At 36.5% G+C, this 26,233-nt stretch overlaps 1 protein-coding gene across 1 annotated transcript in view; it reads left to right on the top strand.

Annotated features, from left to right (window-relative positions):
• LOC148045345 (uncharacterized) overlaps positions 1-23,597 on the top strand; it is a 73,714-nt gene extending 50,117 nt beyond the window's left edge. Inside the window, 5 exon segments of the mRNA XM_087715893.1 lie at positions 14,514-14,615; positions 14,651-14,668; positions 18,285-18,678; positions 18,681-19,293; positions 23,390-23,597. Of these exon segments, the coding sequence (XP_087572019.1) occupies positions 14,514-14,615; positions 14,651-14,668; positions 18,285-18,678; positions 18,681-19,293; positions 23,390-23,597 (1,335 nt within the window).
• The last annotated feature ends 2,636 nt before the right edge of the window (positions 23,598-26,233 follow it).

Here is a 26,233-nt window from a genome sequence, read left to right as displayed (position 1 = left end):
CTATCCTGCACTGGAAGAGATGAAGTTAATAAGAGAAGAGTACTTTCTCAATAGCATTTCATTTTCACTATTTTTCACATTTCACTTTGTTTGATGAAAAGTGGCATTTGCCATGTTAGTATATAATTGAAATTTACAATCAGGAAAAATGAAGGCAAAACAAAACTTCACAGAAGACAATATTTGTGTTTGTGTTTGTGTATGTGGAAGGTGAATTAAAGTCCCTTAGTTGAGAATTAGAATGGAATTATAGATTTCCCCCCAAATATTTATATTGTTATTCAAGCAATTGCCTCATCGTCATAAGAATAATTTTGATTTAACTTCCTGGTCAGGACTAAACTATTTGCTGGACATTTCACATTCATGATTCTATTATATGCCAATTTTATTGCATAAAGGAGTCATGTTTAATTTACTTTCATGCAAAACATTCCATAATTTGAGCCTATTCACTTTATCAAGAGGTGTCAAACTGGCGGCCCATGGGCCAGATGTGTCATGTGCAGGCCATGCCAACCCCAGCTCCACGAATGGGAAAACATCACAAAATGTCATGTGACAACAATGTGACACCATGAGCTTGACACCTGTGTTCTAAACTATTAAAGCATTAGCATCTTTTTTCATTTGGACAACATACAAGAAATTTCCTGCCTGGGAAATAGGTTCAATTTTTCTCTTTGCTACCTTTGAAATACATTTTTAATTTTCTGTGATTTTGAATGTTTGGACATGACTAGTTGATAATATTCTCTTTCATATCTTTCTGTTTAGAACTGTGAATCTGTTTTGATGTTATGTTACCATTTTGGGTGTTTTAGAGATAAACTAGGAAGGCAGGAAATAAGTACCATCATCCAATTACCTCACCACTTCTAGTGACTGTTCAAACTCAGAATTCTTAATAATGTGAAAAGATACCAAATCAACTCACTCAACAAAAACAGGCTAAAAGGAAAAATAGACACATTTGTCTATAAATGTAAAAGTTCAAATTACTCTATCTCTCAAGAATTTATCTCTTGGACAATAACATTCCCAACCTAAATAATCTTGTCAACTCTGGTGCTCATACTATCCTGTCCTATAAATTAAATCATCTTCGTCCAGGAGAAGATGAGAGAGAGAAAATCTTTTAATTTTAATCATTTTACATTGATAGTAGATAGCATATTTTCTGTAAAGACCCATATTTTCTTAGTGGTAGATAAGGTCAAATAAGCTGTGTAGGAGGCCAGAGTAATAAATAGATAGATATCAACATTGTATTCTTGAGGTCTAATTTCTCTGACCTCTTATCTTTATAGGAAGCCTCACTCATTCATTGAATCCCTGTGCATTCAATTTGCCAGATGATCAAAAATAGATCAAAAGCAAATTATCAGATGATCAACAATAGATCTCACAAGAGATTTCTGTTGAATAAGGTTTTGAGTGAGGTCCAAGAGTATAATATATGTACACTAGGGGTCTTTGGTAGCTTAGGGATTATTAATTGCCCATCTCATTGTATATTGTTGTAACCATGCATCAAAATTATTCATATAGTTTTGTAATAAAATGTGAGCATATGCAAGAAATAGAGAAAAACAAAACAAAAAAAGAAACAGAATCTCCTGAACTCCATAATTCATTTTCATGCTAAAATTATGTCCTCGAGGCACAGAAGCCCTTCTTTAGCAACTGCCATCACGTTGACGAAACAAGGTTTTACATCCCAACTTGTTTGGGAAAGTGAAAGTTAAGCTCCCATGTGTTGTTATTGTCAGAACTTAGATTTGAGAGTCACCATCTGTGAGTACTCACACTTGAAGTCTGATTAAAATCAAATGCATTTGATCAAGAAAGCGAAGCAACATAATGAGACTGATGGGAATCATTCAAAACTCTGGACCAAGGAGATGGGATTTAGATCTTCTGATTTTATTTTATTTGTGTAAAATCAGTACTTTTGTAAGGAGAGAGTGGACTGAGAGTCTGGCACTGAGAGATAGGGCTGGAAATAAGATGCTGAATTGACTGAGAAAAATTCACCTAATATATAAAAGATGATGGCGTTATGGAATGGTCCTCTGCTGACTTGTTTCTGAAACAAATCTGTTTCTTCACACTAAATTAATCTTAAAACTTAGTTAGATTAGAGCATATATCAAAAAAGATTTCAGTATAAACTCCAAATACTGCCCTGCAGCTCCATGATATAGGATGACTTTAAAATTTTGAAATAAAATATTATATGGTTTTCTAAATTATTTCTATTATATAGATTAGAGGAGGATTAAGAGGAAGAGGAAGATAATGATTGTGAATTTAACAAAATCTGCAGGCTTTCTGATTAAATAATTGTGGTAATTTAAATTCTATTTTATCTAAAATAATTTTGTTTCACCTGTGAAATATGCAACAACTAAAAAAGGTATATTTTGCTGTAGACAAAACAGGCAAGAACTGTTCTTATCTGGAGTAAATATTTATTTCTGTTCTAGTTAGTGTAATAGAATGGGGGAAGAATTAACTCATCCTTCCCCAACATGAATTGAATGTGAGCTTCAGCTAATCAAATTTAGATTGAGCAGTCTGGGATATGAACAAAAGGATATTTATCATTTCTATGATGGCATAAAGAAATGTAGGTGTCTTTGATCAGGTTTTACTTTTTAACAAATCCCAAGTGAACAGAAGCTGACACAAATTCTTTAATGAGAAAATATAAATACAACATCTTTCTGCAACTCTGAATGCACACTAACTATGTATGTACAAGTTATTTGCAGGTTCAAAATAATAAAAAGTGAACATAACAGATGCCAACAAATAAAGCTTTCCAGTTGATTTGGTGCTATTTGTCCTCCGCCCCCCATACATTTGTACAAATGAAGAAAGTTGTACTGGTGAACTACACGTTAGATCCTTCTAAGCTTTGATTATGTCAGATCTTCAAGGTAATCCAAAAGCACAATGAATACTAACTTTACCTCTATTGCAAAGTTACACTAATAGAATTTTGCAAGACTGAAAGCATTTCCCTATTCCTTTCCTTTTGCTTTAAAAAAAAGTAAGAAAGGCCCCTTTTGAGATATTTCCCATGCCTCCTCTGCTTCTGTGAACTTTTTTCATGATGGTGGCCTATGCTGTGGTTCTTCCTCCTTTCTCCCAAGGCCATTCCCACTTACTATTACAGATTATAATTATCGCTTTGCTTATTTTCAAACCTATGGCTTCTCTAAGCAGTTCTTTGAACATTTGAAAATTAAAATATCACATGATAAGTAAGTAAAGACATTTAGAATAAGTAAAATAAATAAAGACATTGGGGGGGGGGAAGAAAAGAGGGCAAATTGGTTAAATGCTTTTTCTTATAAACTTAGTTTTTCTGTTTTTCTTTGATTTTATTATTGTTTATTCTACATTTATTCTAAATGTTTGTATAAAACCCAGTGGTGGGTTCTGGATTCCATTCCAAACGGTGTGGTTGGAACGGCCCCACCATCACACACATGCTCGCACGCAGCACGTAAATGTATTGTAGCATCAAATGACGCTTCCGCAAGCCTCCGCAACGCTCCAACTACTCAGCGGAGTATCACGCAGGCGCTGTACATGCTATGTGCATGGTAAGAAGCACCAACAGCTTTAAAACACAGTAAGGAGCATGGGCAAGCCCTTCAGAGCACCATACTGGAACGGTACCTGGTGCTCCAGGCAGGCTCCGCTTTGCACGTACCAAGGCGTACCTCCTGCAACCCACCACTGATAAAACCTCACCTTTTCAAATCTCACTTCAACTTCAATGTAACAGAGAAACAGCAATAATAATATTTTTTTTAAAAAAATCAATAGAATAGATGAATTAAAGATTACACTGCTATCTAATTATATGCATTCTATTCCTTCTTTTTATTCCGGATTTGTTTTTTTCTGTTGCTTTTTACTTCATTAATAAAATAAAAATTATTGGGGAGAAAAAGGAAAAGAAATGTAATAGAATCTGTGTCAGATTATCTCTCAGCTCAGAGGACATTAAAACAAATACTGTAACACTTTTTTATGAATCAATCAAGGATTTATGATTAAGATCATTACCAGAAAAATATAAATATATAATAGAATTAATCCAGTTACATGAAAAAAAATCCTTGAAAATATAATTGCCCAACTGGAGGCATATCAGTGTGATGCAACTGAATGGAACTCTTTAAACAAGTTAAAAGGGAGGGGTATGCTCTGTTCTTATGTAACAGAAAGGGGTTTCTTAAAAGAGAATGCAAGCTTCTAAAGCTAAGATGTTCACAACAGAAAGAGATAATGAGGTTAAATGTACTAAAGGAAAAATTGTGGGCAGGAATTACAAAAACAACAAGGCACAATTAAATAGTATTTTTACTGTAAGCCATCCAGAGTTGTGTATGTGAGCTAGGCAGCTGCTTAAATCAAATAAATAAATATATTTATGCTGACACATTTACACAGGAAAAGTTTTCTTCTGGATGGTGGGGTATGAGGCAGGTATAACTGCAAGCAAGATGTGTATGTAAGCCTTAATCATTTTAACCAAGGGAAAATAATGGAATTTCAATCAATTAACGTAGAAAGGACAGGTTAAATCTGAAATAACTTATAAATCATAATGAAAACAGGAATATAATATTTCAACGTTATGTTAAATGCAAAAGATAATGTTATTTTATGCATATTTTATCTTGTTCAACTTGATTACAAAATAGTTCTTAAAAATATACTTATATAATAATATGAACCAGAAAGCACCTAAAGGTAATTTGCTGGATTGGATGGTAGCCTAAACCAAGCCAAGCAGAGGATGCATGCACAATGATAATCCTGCAAAATGACTATGCCATTTAGAAAATAAAGGATGAGGACTAAGCAGTTAAACTGAATGTCCTTTTAATAAACAAAGGGAATAAAATTGTGATTGTTGATTAAAAGCAAAGGAAAAAGGAACAGTTTTCCTGGGCTGTTCAAACAAGCCAATTGGTTGTCAGACGCTATTTTTTCAGACCACATGAGCCCATTCTGATAAGTTCCCTAAAGGAATGAGGCAGGTGGCGCCTGAGGTAAGTCAACAGCAATCTTTATTAACAGAACTGTACAACAAGCAAGTTAGTGGTAGACAGGGACCTCCCCCCTGCTTGACAGCTATTTATACGGAGCTGTCAAGCGGGGAGGCCAATAGCCGCACGTCTGACAGCCCGCGCTCAGCCATGCCGCGTCAGAGCCAATCAGGCGCGGCCTGGCTGTTGCTGTCTGTCAGTCGTAACTGCGATGACTAAACACATTCCAATCAAAACAAAGGACAGGAAAACTATTTTGTAACACTCCGATTGTTCTTCAGAGCATTACTTTTACCTATCTCTCAGCCAATAAGAGTGAAATATTTGAGAAATTCTAATTGCATTTGTTCAATATTGTGAACGGTGGAGGTGGGTGTTGGACAAATAAGGCGAGATAGCTTTAACTCAAACGCTTTATTAACCAACTGCTAGCTAACTGAAACTGCATTAAAACAATGAACAGAGGCTCCCCCGTCTGACAGCTCCTTAAATACCCCACTGTCAGACGGCTTAGCCAATCAGCATCCAGAACAGCTCCCACCTAGGGAAATGGTGTGAATGGAGCTGAATATGCAACAACATTGTGCTTATCTAGAAATCAAATTCAAATAAAAATAAATGTTAAAATCTGATATTAGGAGAAGAATATTAGAATTGGGACTTTGAAAAATATTTTAACAAGGGAGGCATAAAACATGGTCAAATATTAAGTTCTAACCTGAACTAAACAAGGTTGCAGAAGGAAAGAATTACATTATACATTATCAGTAGCATCTTGCTTGATGCAAGATTATAATGGACAATTTGGGACAGGTGGAAAAGGACTTAACACAGCAACTTACCTATAGAACGATAAACAGATAAACCCTATTTAGTGCAAATCTATCTTCTCAGATGCAAAGTTATGTGTATATCCTTAAAGAAGAAAGGAATAAATTAAATTTCAGGGCCTAATTAGGAATAATACTGAGCTATCAATGAGGAATAAAGGAATGGAGTTTTGCTTAAAAACTGGAAATGCTCTGTTGCTCATTTTAACAAAGAGGAAAGGATAAACTTAAATGAGTTGTGACATTTAAATATTAGTACAAACCCATCACATTCTATCCTTAGCCTCTGTATTTCCCAACAAGGGAGGGAAGTAACAACAGCAACAACATTATTGTACAGTCAAGAAATTACTGAAAATGAATCTGAGGAAAACACTACTGAATTCAGAAGACACCTAATTAGAACCGTTGCCCTGTTTGTTTGTTTGCTTGCTTATGAGATGTGTACAGCCACCCATTTTACAACTCTGAGCACTTTACAACAACAAGACAGTCACAAAAACAATGTTCAAACCCATAAAACATAATAATTATGAAATTGTTAAAGTGCTAGTACCTGAGAAATATCATCTGAGAAAATGTGCTCCACAACTGAAGATAAGAATGCAGCTGATAACAGAATAGCAAAGTTGAAAGAGACCTTGCAGGTCTTCTAATCTAACTCCCTGCTTATACCATTTCAGACAAATGGATGTCCAATCCCCTCTTCAAAATCTCCAGTGTTACAACATCCACCGCTTGATTGCTTTCTTTTTCTGAATTGGTATCAATTGGTATCAATTCAGAGAAAGAAAGTCAGGAAATTGCCTGCAGCTGAGGCCCAGAAAAGAGGTAGCTGCAGGAAAAGAAATGGAATGTTTGCACAGAAGTCAAGCATGGGGTATAACAGGACTACTGAAGGGCAAGAAAAACATAGATTGCAAATGGATTTTCCTAATAAAGCATCATTTTAATGGAAACATGAAACCTTGTAAAATTAGATTAGGAGAAAGTAAACATATGGTTAAGATTATGGCAAAGTTGTTGCACTAATAGTTAAACATGAAAGCATCAGGATTCCTACAAAGTGTAGCAGCATTTAGAAGTGTCCACTCCCCTCCCCAATTGTCAACTTTAAGATGAGTGGAATTTGTGTCCCGGGATTCCCCAGCCAGCACTAACTGGGGAATTCTGGGAGTTGAAGTCCATTCATCTTAAACTTAGCAAGTTTGAAAAAATTGACAACACCACATGTGGAGAACTTGGATATGAACATTTCTGCAATGTGAATTGAAAGAGAAGATGTACATATATTGATCCTCAGGTTTTGAAGAATCACAGAAAGAAAATCTAGTTTGTAAACTTAAAAAAAAATCCATACATAGAGTGAAGTCAGCACCAAAACATGGTCTTATAAGCCAAATCAATATTACAAAACATGGGCTTTGAGTTGGACAATGCCGATCCATTCTTATACATATCAGTTAATATGCATGTATATTCTCTGTTATGTTGACAGTTTCATGGTTTGACCAGAGAAAAGAATTTAGAAATAGTGAACAATTAATAAAAAGGAGTGGAGTAAAACAACTTGGGAATATCAGCCACCAATTTGGAACTAATTTGGAACTGAAATAAAAAAGAATAAAAGTGGAAGTACTTGCTCAATCAGAACCAAAATAAAATAGTGTTCCTAGTTTTAATGGAGCAAGGAGTCAATGTATACCCATGGAAGTTGGATGTCTAAACACCTTGTTAACTGTTAAGTATGAAGTAGGTCTATTTTTTTTTTTAGGGTTGCATGTCAGCAAGTGGCATAGGAAATATTGTGTGGGTGGAAGGAAAAATAAAATGTCAACATATTCTAGAAGCTAATAGCTTCAGAATTTAGTAAAATAGAAGCAGAAAAAACATTGGATATCTTAGCAAGACAACAGTGTGAAAGGTATCTTCAAATCAGCCTTAAAGGATTTGTATGAAAGAAAGAGAAAGATTGTGAAATGGTCTTCACCATTCTGAGATGTGATTATTTTTATGTTTTTATATTATTATTATACAATTATATCACAGCGGCCAGTTGTTTTGCCGGATTTGGCATTGGTTACTAGTAGGGCCCCACCCAGGGGCCTAGGATGTCATAACGTATTTTCGTAATATGCGTGCAGATCCAAGCAGTGCGGCTTTTTGCATTTGATGATGGTGATTTTGTCAATTTTTAACTGTTTTAAATGTAATTCCAGTGCTTTTCGAATAGCACCCAATGTGCCAATTACCACTGGAATTACCACTGCTGGTTTGTGCCATAGTCGTTGAATTTCGATTTTTAAGTCCTGGTATTTTGCAATGTTTTCATGTTCATTGTCGGCGACCCTGCTATCCCCTGGTATTGCGATGTCTATGATTGTGACCTTATTTTTCTCAACCAGTGTGATGTCTGGTGTATTATGCGCCAGTATTTTGTCGGTTTGTATATGGAAATCCCACAAGATCTTGACCATCTGATTTTCGGTGACTTTTTCAGGCTGATGTTCCCACCAGTTTGTTGCTGTTTTAATATTATAATTTTTGCACAAATTCCAATGGATCATTTGTGCTACTGAATTGTGCCGCAATTTATAAGCAGTCTGCGCGATTTTTTTACAGCAGCTGAGTATGTGATCAACAGTTTCGTCAGCTTCTTTGCAAAGTCTGCATTTGGCATCATCAGAGGATTTTTCGATTTTGGCCTTAATGGCATTTGTGCGGATAGCTTGTTCTTGCGCAGCCAGGATTAGTGACTCTGTTTCTTTCTTTAATGTACCTGTTTTTAACCATAACCAAGTTTGTTCACTGTCCACTTTATCTTTTATTTTTTCCAGAAATTGACCATGCAGTGCTTTGTTCTGCCAACTCTCCATTCTTGATTTTATCACATCTTTTCTGTATTCTTGTTTTGTCTGTTGGGCCTTCAGTAGATTTTTGTTCTTTACTTCGATTAATAGATGTTCTTGACTTTCTTTTAAATAATCAGCCAGTGCATGTTTTTCTTCTTCAACTGTTTGCTTCACTTGTAATAATCCTCTGCCACCTGATTTTCGGGGCAGATATAGTCTATCAGTATCACCACGTGGATGTAAACTGTAGTGCATTGTCATTAGTTTCCTGGTTTTTCGGTCCAAAAGGTCCAAATCAGCTTGTGTCCAGTTAACTATGCCAGCTGTGTATCTTATAACTGGTATTGCCCAGGTATTTATGGCTTTGATTGTATTTCCACCATTCAATTTAGATTTCAAAATTTTCCTAACTCTGTTGGTGTACTCTCGTCTGACAATAGTTTTTACTTCTCCATGCTTGATGTTATCCAACTGCAGAATGCCTAAGTATTTGTAGGCTTCATTTTCTTTGCATTTAATTAGTTGGCCATTGGGCATTTCAACTCCCTCAGATGCAGTGATTTTGCCCCTTTTTATGGATACAGTGGCGCATTTTTCCATGCCAAACTGCACTGAAATATCGGTGCTGAATACTCGGACTGTATTTGTCAATGATTGGATTTCTATTTCTGACTTTCCATAGAGTTTCAAATCATCCATATATAGTAAATGCGAAAATTTTTCAGCTTTTTTGGCTGTTTGGTAGCCTAATTTCATTTTTTTAAAGATTACTGATAGTGGGATCATTGCGATGATGAAGAGAAGAGGTGAAAGTGAATCACCCTGGAAAATTCCTCGCTTGATATTAACCATTCCGTAGCTCTCATTCCCTACTGCCAACTCAGTTCTCCATTGTTTCATTGCCTTTTCAGTAAAGGATGTAATATTTTTGCTAATGCCAGTTGTTTCTAAGCATTTTATGATCAAACTATGTGGCAGTGAGTCAAATGCCTTTTTGTAATCAATCCAGACCATATTCAAGTTCGTTTTTCTGTTCTTACAATTTTCTAATATCATTTTATCAATTAGAAGCTGATCTTTTGTGCCCCTGCTCCTTCTTTTGTTGCCTTTTTGCTCTACTGGCAAGATGTTGTTTGTTTCCAAATAATCCATCATGTTATCTGCAATAATGCCTGTGAGTAATTTGAAGGTTGTTGGCAAGCATGTTATTGGTCTATAGTTTTCAGGTGTTGTTCCTTTAGTTGGATCTTTCTGAATCAAGTATGTTTTTCCAGTTGTCAACCATTCATCAATTTGGCCCTTTTGTAAAATTTCATTCATTTGCCAGGCCAATATTGCATGTAAACTGGTCAGGTATTTGAGCCAGAAACCATGTAATTGGTCCTTTCCAGGTGATGTCCAATTCTTTACCTTTTTAACTCGATTTTTGACCATCTCAGTTGTTATTTCTAATACTTGCATTTGTTTGTTGCCAATGCTTTTCTCAAAGTCATGTATCCACTTTGCTTCCTTGTTGTAGTCCTTTGCATTTTCCCACAATTCTTTCCAGAATTCAACTGTGGCCTGCTTTTCTGGTTTTTCACTTTTGGTGTCACCATTCACATTAAGACTTTGATAAAAACGCCGTTGGTCTGATCGAAATTGCGATTTTGTTTATATTGGATGATTCGTGCCTCATATCTTTCAATTTTTCTAGCTGTTGCTGTTATCTGCTGTTTTACAATCTCTACAGCTTCATTGATGTTTCTTCTATCCAATCCAATTATTATACAATTGTATCACAGCGGCCAGTTGGTTCGCCGGATTTGGCATTGGTTACTAGTCGGGCCCCACCCAGGGGCCTAGGACGTCGTAACGTATTTTCGTAATATGCGTGCAGATCCAAGCAGTGCAGCTTTTTGCATTTGACTGATGGTGATTTTGTCAATATTTAACTGTTTTAAATGTAATTCCAGTGCTTTTGGAATAGCACCCAGTGTGCCAATTACCACTGGAATTACCACTGCTGGTTTGTGCCATAGTCGTTGAATTTCGATTTTTAAGTCCTGGTATCTTGCGATTTTTTCATGTTCCTTCTCGGCGACCCTGCTATCACCTGGTATTGCGATGTCTATGATTGTGACCTTATTTTTCTCAACCAGTGTGATGTCTGGTGTATTATGCGCCAGTATTTTGTCGGTTTGTATTATTATTATTATTATTATTATTATTATTATTATTATTATTATTATTATTATATTGAATAGAAAAATAACAAAAGTTTTTAGTGAGTTTTGAGCCATCTGACTTATGAGGTTAGCTGGCAGTAATAATGTTAAAGTTACTTCCAAATGTGCAACTTCTGTCTAGAGGCAAGAATAAAATCTATTCAGGAATAGATATTAGTAAAAATATCTCTTCCACTAAGCTTTTAATTGCTAATTGATTTTTTACTTTTTGATTCATATTGTAATTGTACAATACCATATCTATGTTGCCAGGTTTTATAAACTGAGAAGCAGATATTAAATAGACAATAGACAGACAGATGATGATGATAGATAGATAGATAGATAGATAGATAGATAGATAGATAGATAGATAGATAGATAGATAGAAGAAAAATATGAAACATTCTAAATAGAATAGACTAGAATTCTTTATTGGTCAAGTGTGATTGGAGACACAAAGAATTTGTCCCTGGTACATAAGCTCTCAGTGTACATACAAACAATGTGGTAAATCATGATCATAGTCATCATAAAAATACATTCATCATAAATCATAAAATATAACACTTAATGATAGTCATAGGATGCTAAATAAGTAATCAACATGAATTGTCCTTGTGTCTGGTTGTTCCGGTGTGCAATGCCCTATAGCGTTGTCTTGAGGTTGAAAGTGTTTATATCCAGGATGTGTGGAATCTGTAGATATTTTCACAGCCCTCTTTCTGGATCATGCAGAATACAGGTGCTCAATGGCATAATAAAATAAATAATTTTTAAAAAGGGAAAGTACATCAAAGGGCTAAGAGACACAATATGGACATTTAATAGCTTAAATGTGTAAAAGCTATTAAATCTCAAAACTATAATGCACAACAGCATTTTTTCATCCCATCAAACAGCCATTACACGTACCTATCCTATTCTCTTTCATGTGAGTGAAATAGTAGTTCCTGTATGAACCACTTCATAGCAACACTGGCTGAAGAACTGTGCGGGATTCTGATTAGGTTATCAATGAATATAAACAAGCAAGTTGCTACGTACAGTATTTATGTTATTCAAATCACTTGGGATCCTGCTTTATAGCGATAAATCATAAAGAACTTTCTAAGTATTGATAAGGTGATTGTGTTTGCCTCGCTTTATGATCCAATTAAAGCTTGTGTTATCTTATTTCCTTACTTGTTCCAATGCCAACCACCATCAATAGGTCAATAAGACTTGAATGATTAGGAAAATAGGTGTATTTGCTCTAAATAGCTGACAGCTTGAATTAGCCAAAAAAAACCCTCTAAACCATTTATAAACCTCTAGCATTATAAAAGTTGCCATCTCTAGAAACCTGCTTCTCTCTCCCCCACCTCCATGTTCTTATCACCTGCAGATACCATTAATATGTGACTCTTAAAAATGCAACCTGTACTGTCAAATACAAAATGTACTATTGAATGCAATATCGGATAAATTAAAACTATACAGTTAGTACCTCCTCAGAAAGATGGGTCGAATCAATATTTCAAACTTCCTTTTTTCTAGACTCATTTAGAATATGTCACTAAAATACTGTACGTACATTAAAAACCTATAAGATTTTTAATAGTACTCTCATCTGATCTAATGATTTTGGAAAGTACTTAAACAAAAAATAAGGGGCACAGAGCATGTTTTATACTTTCTAATTTATTTTACTGAACTGATAGCCCATCATGTAAATAGAGACAGGAAGGAGAAGCTGATGGGAATTAGATGAGCGTATATAATAGTGTTACATAGATGATGACAGTTGAGTTTAAAGACCTCATGACAGTTGTCTCTTGACTGAGACTAGCATCTGTTTGTACCATTTTTTATTTTATTCATTATATCAATCATTTGATATAAAAAATACTGTTAAGCAATATAATCATACATTTAATAAATTAAGTAAATTGAAATTATTGGGAAGTATTGCATAATGGTACTGTAGCAACACTTCCTACTTTGCATGTCTGCTTCTCCTGACATGTCATAAAGAATTGGGGAATTATCTTGCATTAGTCCTATTAAAAAGCAAGCATGATGGTGATCTACTGCATCTCAATAGAAAAGCTCTTGAGACAGTGATCCAAAAAGAGGAAGAAAAGGGGGGCATGAAAGTTCATGTTATTCATAAATGTCTATCCATTTTTCTTTTCATTTTTATACAGTATTTTAGGCCATTGGAGGTTTATTTTTTATTTCTTTTATTTCAGCCCTATCTGATTCTAGACCAAGTTTTTTGTCAGAATGTGCATTTCTGAGTGTTAAATGGGTTCTGCTTGACCATATGTGATTATAGAAGGATATTTCTCCTTGGTAGCCTAAGGTATTCAATATTCAGATACTGCTAGTCATGTCATAGTGTCAGGACAGGCACAAGATGGCTACATATTATTTATGATGGATTTAGTTGGATTTTCTTCCTTCCTATCCCAGAGTTCAGGAAAGATTACACCAGCTTTAAAAATGAAATGATAAACCAAACTGTTGAAAATAAAAGACATAAACTGTCAGAACAAAACCCAGTCAGATGAAAATTGCAAATTAATCCCCTTATCACATAGACATATACTTTTTTTCTATGTAGTAATCTGATAATTGACACTAAAAGCCAGCCAAAAGAAGAACTTTTTAGAGCTGATTCACACATGTTTGTACTTCATTGAAAAGTGTTGGGCTTGAGCTGATTTTGAGTTGATATGATGAAAGCTTTGCTGATTTGTATGGTTTTTCACACATGAGGGTCACTACACAACATGGTAAGTCTGCTCTTGCAAACAGAAAATGAGGCAGGGAACTTTTTCCTAGTTCCTACCTCTTTAAATTGCATGTAGGACTCTCAAATTCCTCTCTACAAATGCATGAGTTCCTAAGTACATCAAATACGTATAAAGCTTGTAGAAATGTTATATTGCATCTATGTTTCTGTATAAAGTTGCATTTTTAAATGGACCATGTAGTAATATTTGCATATGTATTCTGCTCCAGACTATTTACATTTTGTTTGTTTTTCTGTATGTTTTTGAAAGGAAATATAGTTAAAATGGTTAGCAGCATATAACAACTGTGTATTTTTATAAAACATAATTAAAAATATCTTGATTTGTGGAAGAAGATATTGATGAAACAGATTCCTTCCCAAATAAGTGCTGGCTGAAAAATGTATTAGAAAAAATATATTCCCTCGGCCTCTTTATTAGAACTGAAGTTAAAAAAGAGGGAGTAATAGTTTGTTAAACGGAGAATGGGTTGATTCTATTATGTTGATTCCATATTGTGGCAGTAGCAAGAGCAGTTAGATTTATATATAGCTTCACAGTGCTTTACAGCTCTCTCTAAATGATTTACAGAGTCAGCATATTGCCCCATATTGCCAGGAACAATCTGGCTCCTCATTTTATCGACCTTGGATGGAAGGCTGAGTCAACCTTGTGCCATTGAGAAATGAACTACAAAATTTCAGGCAGCTGGCAGGCAGCAGAATGCAGAACTGCATTTTAACCACTGCACCACAACCATTTGTAAAAGTATTGCCCAGGTTTTAGAAGATATAATAATAATAATAATAATAATAATAATAATAATAATAATAACAACAACAACAACAACAACAACAACAACAACTCTGCCGTTGCCGGTCCCAAGCCCGGATGAGAAAGGAGGAGGGTTGGGGTCAGGTTGGCATCTGGTCCCGTAAAAAAACCCCCGCCAACCCATACAATATGGTGAAAAAACCAAATAAGAATTCCATACCGCATTGGTCGTTGTGCGGGTTAACAAGGGCCATGGCGGATGTTGGGGTCTCTGGACATCTGTCGACAAGTGGTCTACAAATGGACCAGCCAACAAAACAACAAAAATATAGTGCAGATGAAAACCGCGCCATAATGGCCTGTTACTACAACTCAGAGCCAGAAAAAAGAGGCTATTTAAAGTGAATGTATGAATTATGGAAACAACAATATCCAGATTCAAATGTTAGTGAACAACGACTAGCACATCAAAGGCGATTTATTATACGGAATAAAGTGTTTAGTGAAGTTGAACATGAGAAAATTCAGGCAAATTGCAAAACCCAAAAAACAATATCACAAGCAGAAATAACTGATATTCAAGACACAACTAAAGACATTATAGTATAACTCCCAGAAGAAGCTCTCGGTGAGGAAATAACATCACCACCACTAGAACCAGTTATCACTGAACCAACTGATGAACTAACTCAAAAACAAAAAGAATTGAAGGATAAGATCATGGAGCATTTTCTGCTTAATGAGGAAAGGCAACGTTTACCCTCACTAAAAACTGTGCCTAAGAAAATTTTGGCCCCTATCATGAAAATGGTTAATGCAGTGTTTTCAACAATTGAACCGGGATCCATCTTGGAAACAAACCAGTTAATGTACAGTGCAGCTGTAATAGTCACTAATAAACTAGGCATTAAAATTAAAGTACCTAGTCACACAACAGAAAAAGCATCAAAGCCAAAGTGGAAAATCCGTTTAGAACAAAAAATCAAAAAATTAAGGGCAGATGCTAGTAACTTAAAAAACATGCATGAACAACGGCTTAAAAACAACAAAATCATAGATCGCCTAATCAGAAGATATAAATTGGATACAAGAAACATCAATGAAGCTGTAGAGATTGTAAAACAGCAGATAACAGCAACACCTAGAAAAATCAAAGATATGAGGCACGAATCATCCAATATAAACAAAATCAGCAATTTCGATCAGACCAACGGCGTTTTTATCAAAGTCTTAATGTGAATGGTGACACCAAAAGTGAAAAACCAGAAAAACAGGCCACAGTTGAATTCTGGAACGAATTGTGGGAAAATGCAAAGGACTACAACAAGGAAGCAAAGTGGATACATGACTTTGAGAAAAGCATTGGCAACAAACAAATGCAAGTATTAGAAATAACAACTGAGATGGTCAAAAATCGAGTAAAAAAGGTAAAGAGTTGGACATCACCTGGAAAGGACCAATTACATGGTTTCTGGCTCAAATATCTGACCAGTTTACATGCAATATTGGCCAGGCAACTGAATGAAATTTTACAAAAGGACCAAATTGATGAATGGTTGACAACTGAAAAAACATATTTGATTCAGAAAGATGCAACTAAGGGAACAACACCTGAAAACTATAGACCAATAACATGCTTGCCAACAACCTTCAAATTACTCACAGGCATTATTGCAGATAACATGATGGATTATTTGGAAACAAACAACATCTTGCCAGTAAAGCAAAAAGGCAACAAAAGAAGGAGCAGGGGCACAAAAGATCAGCTTCTAATTGATAAAATGATATTAGAAAATTGTAAGAACAGAAAAACGAACTTGAATATGGTCTGGATTGATTACAAAAAGGCATTTGACTCACTGCCACATAGTTGGATCATAAAATGCTTAGAAACAACTGGCATTAGCAAAAATATTACATCCTTTACGAAAAGGCGATGAAACAATGGAGAACTGAGTTGGCAGTAGGGAATGAGATCTACGGAATGGTTAATATCAAGCGAGGAATTTTCCAGGGTGATTCACTTTCACCTCTTCTCTTCATCATCGCAATGATCCCACTATCAGTAATCTTAAAAAAAATGAAATTAGGCTACCAGACAGCCAAAGAAGCTGAAAAAATTTCGCATTTACTATATATGGATGATTTGAAACTCTATGGAAAATCAGAAATAGAAATCCAATCATTGACAAACACAGTATGAGTATTCAGCACCGATATTTCAATGCAGTTTGGCATGGAAAAATGCACCACTGTATCCATAAAAAGGGGCAAAATCACTGCATGTGAGGGAATTGAAATGCCCAATGGCCAATTAATTAAATGCAAAGAAAATAAAGCCTACAAATACTTAGGCATTCTGCAGTTGGATAACATCAAGCATGGAGAAGTAAAAGCTATTGTCAGGCGAGAGTACACCAACAGAGTTAGGAAAATTTTGAAATCTAAATTGAATGGTGGAAATACAATCAAGGCCATAAATACCTGGGCAATACCAGTTATAAGATACACAGCTGGTATAGTTAACTGGACACAAGCTGATTTGGACCTTTTGGACCGAAAAACGAGGAAACTAATGACAATGCACTACAGTTTACATCCCCGGGGTGATACTGATAGACTGTACCTGCCCTGAAAATCAGGTGGCAGAGGATTATTACAAGTGAAGCAAACAGTTGAAGAAGAAAAAAATGCACTGGCTGATTATTTAAAAGAAAGTAAACAACATCTATTAATTGAAGTAAAGAAGAAAAAACTACTGAAGGTCCAACAGACAAAACAAGAATACAGAAAAGATGTGATAATATCAAGAATGGAGAGTTGGCAGAACAAAGCACTGCATGGCCAATTTCTGGAAAAAATAAAAGATAAAGTGGACAGTGAACAAACTTGGTTATGGTTAACAACAGGTACATTAAAGAAAGAAACAGAGTCACTAATCCTGGCTGCGCAAGAACAAGCTATCCACACAAATGCCATTGAGGCCAAAATCGAAAAATCCTCTGATGATACCAAATGCAGACTTTGCAAAGAAGCTGATGAAACTGTTGATCACATACTCAGCTGCTGTAAAAAAATCACGCAGACTGATTATATATTGCAGCACAATTCAGTAGCACAAATGATCCATTGGAATTTGTACAAAAATTATAATATTAAAACAGCAACGAACTGGTGGGAACATCAGCCTGAAAAAGTCACCGAAAATCAGATGGTCAAGATCTTGTGAGATTTTCGCATACAAACAGACAAAATACTGGCACATAATACACCAGACATCACACTGGTTGAGAAAAATAAGGTCACAATCATAGACATCGCAATACCAGGGGATAGCAGGGTCGCCGACAATGAACATGAAAAAATCGCAAAATACCAGGACTTAAAAATCGCAATTCAATGACTATGGCACAAACCAGCAGTGGTAATTCCAGTGGTAATTGGCACACTGGGTGCTATTCCAAAAGCACTGGAATTACATTTAAAACAGTTAAAAATTGACAAAATCACCATCATCAAATGCAAAAAGCCGCACTGCTTGGATCTGCACGCATATTACGAAAATACGTTACAACGTCCTAGGCCCCTGGGTGGGGGCCGACTAGTAACCAATGCCAAATCCGGCGAACCAACTGGCCGCTGTGATACAATTGTATAATAATAATAATAATATACAATCAATGCCATAAATACCTGGGCAATACCAGTTATAAGACACACAGCTGGTATAGTTAACTGGACACAAGCTGATTTGGACCTTTTGGACCGAAAAACCAGGAAACTAATGACAATGCACTACAGTTTACATCCACGTGGTGATACTGATAGACTATATATGCCCCGAAAATCAGGTGGCAGAGAATTATTACAAGTGAAGCAAACAGTTGAAGAAGAAAAACATGCACTGGCTGATTATTTAAAAGAAAGTCAAGAACATCTATTAATTGAAGTAAAGAACAAAAATCTACTCAAGGCCCAACAGACGAAACAAGAATACAGAAAAGATGTGATAAAATCAAAAATGGAGAGTTGGCAGAACAAAGCACTGCATGGCCAATTTCTGGAAAAAATAAAAGATAAAGTGGACAGTGAACAAACTTGGTTATGGTTAACAACAGGTACATTAAAGAAAGAAACAGAGTCACTAATCCTGGCTGCGCAAAACAAGCTATCCGCACAAATGCCATTAAGGCCAAAATTGAAAAATCCTCTGATGATACCAAATGCAGACTTTGCAAAGAAGCTGATGAAACTGTTGATCACATACTCAGCTGCTGTAAAAAAATCGCGCAGACTGATTATAAATTGCGGCACAATTCAGTAGCACAAATGATCCATTGGAATTTGTGCAAAAATTTTAATATTAAAACAGCAACGAACTGGTGGGAACATCAGCCTGAAAAAGTCACCGAAAATCAGATGGTCAAGATCTTGTGGGATTTTCGCATACAAACAGACAAAATACTGGCACATAATACACCAGACATCACACTGGTTGAGAAAAATAAGGTCACAATCATAGACATCGCAATACCAGGTGATAGCAGGGTCGCCGAGAAGGAACATGAAAAAATCGCAAGATACCAGGACTTAAAAATCGAAATTCAACGACTATGGCACAAACCAGCAGTGGTAATTCCAGTGGTAATTGGCACACTGGGTGCTATTCCAAAAGCACTGGAATTACATTTAAAACAGTTAAAAATTGACAAAATCACCATCAGTCAAATGCAAAAAGCCGCACTGCTTGCATATTACGCATATTACGAAAATATGTTACGACGTCCTAGGCCCCTGGGTGGGGCCCGACTAGTAACCAATGCCAAATCCGGCGAAACAACTGGCCGCTGTGATACAATTGAATAATAATAATAATAATAATAACAACAACAACAACAACAACAACAACAACAACAACAACAATACACTTGGTGTACATGATTTGAAGCTGTTTGGTAGAAGAAAAGCTGAACTGAATTTATTAATTGAAAGCACAAAAGAATTTAGCCAAGACATTGGTATGCAGTTTGGAATTGACAAATGTGCAACAATGGCAACCAAAGCAGGCAAGGTCATGAAGATGATGGAATAGAACTTGAGAATGAAGAAATGATAAAGGCAGTAAAACCAGAAGAAGGCTACAAGTACTTGGGGATTTTAGAGGCCTCTGACTTAATGCATAATAAAGTCAAGGAATTAACTTTAGCCAAGAACATTCAACGAATTCATAAGATATTAAAGTCCAAATTAAATGAAGAAAACATCATAAAAGCTATAAATACCTGGGCTATAACTGTGATCCGATACTCTGCAGGAATAATTGACTGGACCCAGATGGAGTTGGATAATTTGGACAGAAAAACAAGGAAGCTAATGACAATGAATCATGCTTTACACCCTAAAAGTGATGTTGACCGATTATATCTACCAAGAGCAGAGGGTACTCCTACAAGTAAAACAGTCTGTGGAAGAAGAAAAACACAGCTTGAATGATTACATCCAGAAAAGTGAAGAACCAATGATTAAGGAAGTAAAGGAGGCCTTTTAAAGACATCTAAGTCAAAAGCTGAATATAAGAAGGAAGTAATTGAGAAGTGAGCTGAAAATTGGAAAAACAAAGCTATGCATAGCCAATATTTGAAAAGTATTGAAGTCAAAGCTGACCAAAAGCTAACTTGGAACTGGTTACTGAAAAAAGAAACAGAAGGCTTTATTTTGGCAGCTCAAGAACAAGCCTTAGCCACAAACTACATGAAGGCAAAAATTCAAAATGTTACCTCCAATAGCAAATGCCGCCTCTGTAATGAGAAAGATGAGACAGTCGACCAATTGATCAGTGGGTGCAGCAAAATTTCACAAACTGACTACCTACAACTCCATGACCATGTTGCTAAGATCATTCACTGGAAATTGTGCCAAAAGTTTGGATTTGAGTACAGCAAAAACCACTGGGACCATCAGGTTGAGAAGGTTTTAGAAAATGAGAAAGTCAAGATCTTGTGGGACTTCAGAATTCAGACTGACAGGCACTTGGCCCACAACACACCTGACATAACAATAGTTGAAAAGAAAAAAGTATGGTTCATTGACATTGCAATACCTGGAGATGCACGAATTGAAGATAAACATCAAGAAAAAAATTACCAAGTACCGGGACTTGCAAATTGAAGTTGAGCGACTGTGGAAAAAGAATATATCCTCCAATGTTACCTTAACAGTTCCTAGCTAATCCTTGATTAGGATTCAAGCTGTTGAGCTATCAGCCAGCCCTAAAGGCCTCGAATCTCACCAAAGATTAACCACATCATAATAATAATTAATCCACTGGTCATTATATAGAAAATATGATTTATCTGTATTCAGAAAGTCATGGAAACATAAAGTGCAAAAAGTTATCAAAAATGAGAAGGTGAAGATCTTGTGGGACTTTCGAATACAAACAGATCGTCATTTGGAGCACAACATGCCAGATATCATGGTTGTAGAGGGCCAAAGTGTACAGGTTATTGATATTGCTGTTCCTGGAGTTGCCAGAGTGAAGAAAAATAACTAGAAATAATAATGAAATATCGCAACCTGGCCATCGAAACTACATGGCTATGGATGAAGCATGTGACAGTGATACCCATTATCATTGGGGCACTTGGCACCATGTCCAAGAATTTTACAAGATACATCAACAAATTGCAGCTTCTTGCAATAACACCAGCGGAACTGCAAAAAACTGCGCTACTCAGAATATCTTATATTTTAAAAAGGTACTTGGTTGATACCTAGGACGCTGGCAGCAAACTGTATCAACCATTAGCACCAGTCACTGGTATTTATAATGCATTTTTGAATGTTCAGTTGGCTGAGTTTCATGTTTAATGAATAAAGTATATAATAATAATAATAATAATAATAATAATAATAATATATTTTATATTTTATAATAATAATATTTGCTACTCAAGAGCAAGCGCTACAAACTAATGCCATGAAATCCACCAACAATTCAGAATGCTGATTTTGCAACAACAAAGTTGAAACTGTTTCACATTTCATATGTGATTGCAGCAAAATCACACAAACTGATTATAAAACTAGACATGACCAAATTACTAAATTAATCCACTGGTCATTATGTAAAAAATACAATTTACCTGTATTCAGAAAGTCAAAGGAACATCAAGTGAAAAAAGTTATTGAAAATGAGAAGGTAAAGATCTTTTGGGACTTTCTAATACAGACGGATCTCCATCTGGAACACAACATGCCAGATATCACAGTTATCGAAAACCGAAACATACAATTTATTGACATCACGGTACCAGGAGATGCCAGGGTTGAAGAAAAAAAAAACTGGAAAAAATCATGAAATACCATGACCTGGCCATCAAAACTACATAATTATGGATGAAACATGTTACAATGATACCCATTCTCATCGGGGCATTTGGTACCATGTCCAAGAATTTTATAAGATACATAAGCAAACTGCAGCTTCCTGCAATAACACCAATGAAACTGCAAAAATCTGTGCTACTCGGAACATCGTATATTTTAAGAAGGCTCTTGGTTGCTATTAGGACACTGGAAGCAACCCGTATCAACCATTAGCACCAGTCAGTGGTATTTGTGATGCATTTTTGTATGTTCAGTTGATTGAGTTTCATGTTTAATGAATAAAGTATTATTATAATCATCATCATCATCCTTGAAAATCTATATTGGTAACCTCTGAAGATTATTTGGGTCACACTATTGATATATTTCAGCCATTGGCTAGAAAAAAATTAATGGCTATCTCAATTCTCACAGAACAGTGAATCTTGGATCAAAGCTGATGTGTCTTTGTCTCTTTTCTCTCTCTTGTTCTTCAGTCCTATTGTTTCATATGGATTTATAACAACTCTGCTCTAATTAGATTATTAATCCTTAGTTAAGTGTCAAAGCAGCCACAGTACACACTGACAGAAAGGGAGGGTTTCCATTTCTGAGAGCTGTCTGTGGATCAAACTGTGTTGTCACCAGTTATGAGCTTCCCAAGTTTTTTAAGCAACTGCCTATGAGTTCAGCTACTGTACTTAAAAAAGGTGTGATCAATTTATTTCAACACCATTGTGGAAACCACAGGTTCTATAGAAGTTAGGCAATTTAACTGCAAAGGGGAGGGGGATATGTTGCTATAGGAATGTGTTTAATTAAAAAATATTAACCAGATAAGCAACAAAATATTTAAATTTCATAGAAATCTTTTTTTTAATTCCACCTAGCTTCTTTTATATAACATGAGTAAGAACATCTTCATTTTTATAAGATACCATCAAATTATATGGTAAGTCTCTGAGTTTTAAGCAAATACTTTAAAAACTCTCTTTTGTAAGGCTAGTCTTGAATGACAGACATAAAGTGCCAAGTAGTCATTCAAACAATTCTTCCCTACAGAGCTTCAAAAATGTCATGAATCAATCATCTCCGCCTTATTCTGCTCATCAAGATGTCTAACATATAAGAAAATTGGATTACCATAGATGGCATGGCATTGATTGAAGCTCATTACACTCTAACATTAATGCTAATCTTAAAGTAGTCAAATTCACTTATTCTGAAGACTTTTAGTCACAACCCAGAAGTCAGCTTCCATAAAATGGGAATAGCAGATTCCAAAAATATGTGTGAGTTAGTACAACGATATATAAATATTTTCTCACTGGACATAACTACACATAATAAACAGAAACAGACTCTGATTTACAGTGACTGCTGAAACTCTTCTGTTATCCGATAGCCATTTATGCTGCCTCCTTTCCTAATGAGTAACATAGGAAATACAATATTTTGGATTCATTACAATTCAAGTTCTCAATCTTTTTTTTTTTTTTGAAGAATCTATGAGAACACACAAAGTTTACTTTATGTCATAGATAGTGTATGTCAAAAGAATTATGGTTCTGCTTTGTGGAAGTGCCTAAGCAGCACCATATTAGTTAAATTTTCTGAATGCTTACCTACCCAGCCTCAGTCTCTCAGAGTCTCTAGACAAAAATACAACATGGACACTTCATTCAGCAACCACAAAACTATCAAAAGCTGATTGGGAAGGTATTTATGTGAAAATGATATAAAAGCCTTTTCCTCCATTGTAAATTAAACATTGCCATAGTGTATGTAAGCTACATTTAGGAAGTGAATCCTTTGTGGTTTTCCACCCATTGCTGCTTTGAATGTTTTTTGTGTCTTTATGTGTATTTTCAAACAGTAGACGTTATCTGCAGTTTTCATAAAAAGATGCCAACTGTCCTAGGACACTGACAAACTTTCACAAACCCATCTTGGCACCATTTGTTCTTTCCCACTAACTTTATTATTCCTTCCTAGCACTCCTAATTTTTCCACATCCTCTACTCCTGCTTAGTGGTGAAATCCAAAAATGTTCCCCACCGGTTCTGTGGGCTTGGCTTGGTGGGTGTGGCTTGCTAGTCATGTGATCATGTGGATGTGGCCATCTTGTAAAATGTGGTGAAACTCACTTAACAATGCTCTTGCTTAGCAACCAAAATTTTGGGCTCAATTGTGTTCATAGGTTTTCTTTCTTTCTTTCTTTCTTTCTTTCTTTCTTTCTTTCTTTCTATCTTTCTTTCTTTCTTTGCCTTTCTTTCTTTTCTCCCTCTCTCTTTCTCTGTTGCTGTTGTTGTCACTGCCACTAGATGCATCTGCGCAGGAGAACTCCCTGGCACAGCAGAATTCCAGGATGACGGAGAGCCCAGGCAAGCTCTGCCCCCATCGCTGCAGTGGCCCTTGGTAGAGAGACATAGCTGCTGCTCTAGGGCTGAGAGGGCAGCGGTGACAGTGGTGCTCTGAGAGGGCAGGCACCAGATGGATGTACTGGGGCTGCTGCATGTGCACACCGCCTGCTCTCCCAGAGCACTGCCACCCCTCTCTGCCCAAGAGCAGTGGTAGCCTCTCTACCAAGGACTGCCCCCCCAGCCACTGGCTGGGCTGGGCTGGACTCCAACCTCAGAAGGCAAGTGGGTGTGGGGGACTGCCGGAAAGGCTGCCTTCCATGCGGCCTTATGCTTGCCTGCCTTTGCAAGCTGGTCACGGGGACACCGGGAAGGCCATGTGGAAGGCAGATAAGCATGGCAGGACTGCAGGGAAGGGAGTAGGCTGCTAGCTTTCTTCCCCATGGCTGGTCAGCCCTGCCATGCTTGCCTTTCTTCCATGTGGTCCACTGCTTGCTTGCCTTTGCAAGTTGGCCATGGGGACACCAGGAAAGCTGCATGGAATGCAGGTAAGCATGGCAGGATTGCGTGTCACAGGGAAGGGAATACAGGAAGCAGGCTGGGATGGTGGAAAGCAGAGACTGGGTGGTGTGGGCGAGTGAGTGGCAACTGGGGGACTGGTTTGGGGGCATAGCCATCCCTCAGTCCCTACCAGCAACCCAGGCACAATGTCTGCTACTGAACTGGTAGGATTTCACCCCTGCTCCTGCCCCAAGTCTCACATTGGTTCCCGTAGTTCTTTCTAGTCTACCTGTTGACTTTCCTACTTCTCTGTTCCTAATGATACATCTATATGGTTTCTTTCCTTCTTATTTTGGAGAGGAAAAAAGTACATAAGGATAGTTCTAGTTCCCTGTTGAAGCTAGGGACATTCTAGGAAAAGAAATAAGAAATCAAGGTTTAACCTTTGTTTTGGAGCTATTCCAGTTGCCAGGATGAAAAACAAACAAATTGGACAATACACCTTCTTGCAAAGTCTCTTGGCATTTTGTAAGAAAATCAAATATATAATACAGTAATAATAGTAATAATAATAATAGTATTTTAGTATTTAAATTATTTGAAAACTGAAACATGCAATTTTACTGCACTATATGAACTAATTAAAAAAAAACTTGAAGACCTCCATTTTAACTTGCTTTGTAAAGGCTGTCAGGATCAGAGCAAGCCTAAGTTCTTTTGGTAAACTATTCCACAACAATGGAGCATAGCAGAGAATAATCTTTTCCTAGCTTTGAGTTCTCTGATCTCCCACTAATAGGTGACTACCAACACTTTTCCAAGTTGTTTGAATTAGATGCATTAATTGTGTTTGAGGGATGTGCTCCTGCAGGCATCACCAAGTCATACAGGGCTTATAAATTAAAAATAGCACATTAAATTGCACCTGGATACCTACTGGCATTTAATGCATGGCTCACAGCATAGCTGTAATATGTTCATGATCTTTAGTGCCAGTTAGCAAACAGTATTTTGTACCAATTGTGATTTCCAGGGGCTCTTAAATGGCAGTGACATGTAGGACACTTGCAGTTGTCCAGCTGTGTGGTTATGATAGCATGAGTTACCATTGCTATATCTCCTGCTCCAGATATGGCTGCAAGTGGTATGCCAACCAGAGCAGGGCAAGACTCTCATACATATAGTCTCCAATTTTTCATCCAAGGACCTTCAAGTGATGAGCATGATTTCTCTAGGAGAAGTGAACCTCTTTGAGAGACATACTGAAGTGGACAGAGATCCTCAATGTACAAACAGCAGGTCCCTTAATAGCCTCAAGATACTTGTCCAAGTCTGCCACCACAGCCTGAAGTGGTGAAGTACAATTGAATATCATCATCATCATCATCATCATCATCATCATCACCACCACCACCACCACCACTATCGTCATCACCAACATCATTATCATCTTGTTGATATCTCCTCTCACCCCGGCAGCTTCATT

The sequence above is a fragment of the Thamnophis sirtalis genome, unplaced genomic scaffold (assembly GCF_051295495.1).
Source record: "Thamnophis sirtalis isolate CommonGarterSnake01/CBP01778 unplaced genomic scaffold, rThaSir2_p1.2 scaffold_5, whole genome shotgun sequence".
Taxonomy (NCBI): Eukaryota; Metazoa; Chordata; class Lepidosauria; order Squamata; family Natricidae; genus Thamnophis; species Thamnophis sirtalis.
This window is presented reverse-complemented; position numbering and strand designations above follow the sequence as displayed.